This window comes from Nerophis lumbriciformis, linkage group LG25 (genome assembly GCF_033978685.3).
Source record: "Nerophis lumbriciformis linkage group LG25, RoL_Nlum_v2.1, whole genome shotgun sequence".
NCBI lineage: Eukaryota > Metazoa > Chordata > Actinopteri > Syngnathiformes > Syngnathidae > Nerophis > Nerophis lumbriciformis.
Genome location: NC_084572.2, coordinates 34785428 through 34788618, shown reverse-complemented (window position 1 = coordinate 34788618; position 3191 = coordinate 34785428). Strand labels below are relative to the sequence as shown.

The 3191-nt window shown below is 47.6% G+C and overlaps 1 protein-coding gene across 1 annotated transcript; it reads left to right on the top strand.

The window, feature by feature from the left end:
• Positions 1 to 1593, top strand: LOC133622047 (transcription factor IIIA-like). Its single transcript, XM_061984587.1, has one exon. It carries the CDS (start codon positions 164 to 166, stop codon positions 1175 to 1177), a length of 1014 nt encoding a protein of 337 aa, XP_061840571.1. The 5' UTR covers positions 1 to 163; the 3' UTR covers positions 1178 to 1593.
• Positions 1594 to 3191: the final 1598 nt, after the last annotated feature.

Here is a 3191-nt window from a genome sequence, read left to right as displayed (position 1 = left end):
ATCTCTGATAGTGTCGCGGATGTGACGTCACGCCGCGGAGGCTCATGGGGAGAGTAATGGCGTCAAAAGCGAAAACGTGTCGACAGCTCCCGGAGGTAACGCGTCTCTAAATGGCTGTGATGAATTAAATGTTGTGTTTTTTAAGTTGGGGAAAGAGGCAAACATGGGCGACAAGCGTTACATTTGCTCGTTCGCGGGCTGCGCGGCGGCCTACAACAAGCAGTGGAAGCTGGACGCGCACCTCTGCAAGCACACCGGCGTCAAGCCGCACGCGTGTCCGCACGCCGGCTGCGGCAAAGCCTTCTGCAGCGCCTCCCACCTCGCCCGCCACCAGCTCAGCCACAGCGGCCTGCGCCCGTTCCCCTGCGCGGTGGACGGCTGCGCGCAGGCCTTCACCACCAACTCCAACCGGGCCCGGCACGTCGGCCGCGCCCACGCCGGCGAGCCCAAGCGGTACCGCTGCGAGGTGGACGGCTGCGGCTTGGCGTTCCGCAAGAACAAGCAGCTCAAGTCGCACATGAGCGAGCGCCACACGCGCGCGCCCGCCTACCCGTGCGCGCACCCTGGCTGCGGCATGCGCTTCACCTTCCCCAGCACGCTGAAGCGCCACATGAAGGTGCACCGGGGCTACCCCTGCGCCCGGGACGGGTGCGCCTTCACGGGCGCCACCTGGACGGAGTACCTGAAGCACAGGAGGGAGCAGCACCGGCCGGCGGTCGCCTGCGAGCACTGCGGAAAGGTCTTCAAGGACTCCTGGTTCCTGGGGCAGCACCGGAGGGTCCACTCGGACACCCGGCTGGTCTTCAAGTGTCCCCGGGAGGCCTGCGAGCGCTCCTTCACCACCACCTTCAACCTGCAGAGCCACATCCGGGCCTTCCACGACGAGCTGCGGCCCTTCGCCTGCGGCCACCCGGGCTGCGGCCGGGCCTTCGCCATGAAGCAGAGCCTCCGGCGGCACCGCGTGGTCCACGACCCGGACAGGAAGAGGATGCCTCGGCCCAAAAGGTCGCTCACCTCCCGGCTGAGCGGCTGCAGCGACAAGGTGGCCGGCGTGTGCGGGAACGGCCCCGGTCCCGTGGAGCTGGTCTCTCTGCTGCAGGACACGTCCCTGCTGGGTCGTCCCGCTGTGGACCCCCAAGGACTCTCAGTGGCCCTCACAGGACCCCTCACACTGTAAATGTAAAGGACTTGTCAAGTCATTCAATATTACCGTATTTTTCGGAGTATAAGTCGCACCGGCCGAAAATGCATAATAAAGAAGGAAAAAAAAACAAAACATATACAAATCGCACTGGAGTATAAGTCGCATTTTTTGGGGAAATGTATTTGATAAAACCCAACACCAAGAATAGATATTTGAAAGACGATTTCTGATGAATGAGATAAATAATATCATTTGATATTTTACAGTAATGTGTTAATAATTTCACACAAGTCGAAACAGAGTATAAATCGCACCCGCGGCCAATCTATGAAAAAAAACTGCGATTTATAATCCGGAAAATACGGTAAGTTGTTTTTTTCCTTACAATTAATGAAATCATGTGCTAAAAATAAGTGCGCAATGACAATAAAAGCATATATTTACCATTATGTCTCCCTCAATCATACTTGCCAACCTTGAGACCTTCGGGAGGTGGGGGGGGGCGTGGTTAAAAGGGGAGGAGTATATTTACAGCTAGAATTCACCAAGTCAAGTATTTCATATACCGGTGTATATATATAAGAAATACTTGACTTTCAGTGAATTCTAGCTATATATATATAAATAAGAGAAATACTTGAATTTCAGTGTTCATTTATTTACACATATACTTGCCATCTTGAGACCTCCGATTTCGGGAGTTTGGGGGCGTGGTTAAGATATACATATATATTTATATATATAAATATATATATATATATAAGAAATACTTGACTTTCCGTGAATTCTAGCTATATATATATAAAAAGAAAATAAATACTTGAATTTCAGTGTTCATTTATTTACACATATACACACACACATAACACTCATCTACTCATTGTTGAGTTAAGGGTTGAATTGTCCATCCTGGTTCTATTCTTTGTCACTATTTCAGAACACACACATTATACAAATATACATTATAAAATCAATAAGAAAACGGGAGCTCTAATTTGGGAGTCTGAATTAGGATCAGAAGTTCCTACATAAACATTGCGTACTCACGTCGCCATTTTGTATTGATTACTGCAGCTGTGCACTGGATTCATTCACAAATACAAACTACAACTCACAAACACTTTAGAGTTAGGCTCCACCATCAGAATGTGTACTTAAACTTATAAAGATCACATGGATATTATTCAGTGAGTTGATTCACCAAAACTAACCTGTTATACAGGAGGAAAAAGCACACAGGACGTTTCAATTGTTCACAGACTGGTCGCTCTCATCAGAATGACAAGACACTTCCGGTCTGCAGGTGATAGCATTCAATTGGGAAGAAACGCCCTACTGCCTCCTACTGACCAATGTGAATACTGATAAATGTGTAATGACAGCTCCAAAAACGAATTCAAACCACAAAATAAAATATATAAATCAACACAAAAATGTGACACATTATGGGTGGGTCACATATGCTTGTACAGTAGATGGCAGTATTGTCCTGTTTAAAAGTGTCACAATATTGCTGTTTACGGCAGACGAACTGCTTTACAGTAGAAGAAAACTTGACTGCTGTTGTTGTGTGTTGTTTCCGCGCTGGGAGGACGTTAATGAAACTGCCTAACAATAAACCCACATAAGAAACCAAGAACTCGCCCTCCATCATTCTACAGTTATAACGTGATTGGGCAGGCACGCTGTTTATATTGTGGGAAAGCGGACGTGAAAACAGGCTGTCGACACGTCACTCAGGTCCGCCTGAATTTCGGGAGAAAATTTGTCCTGGGAGGTTTTCGGGAGAGGTGCTGAATTTCGGGAGTCTACCGGAAAATCCGGGAGGGTTGGCAAGTATGCCCTCAATTGACCCTACATGTGAAATGATGTCGATGCACTTTCAATTACATCATTTTTATTAGAAAATGCAACAAAAAATTGTGATGAATGTCTAAATTTAACAGAATTGAAGGAAAAAATAACATTTGAGAGACAGCCATTGTTTACTTCTGATTGAACTGCTATTTGTCCATTGTCCAAACACAAAAATGCCCCCAAAAATGTC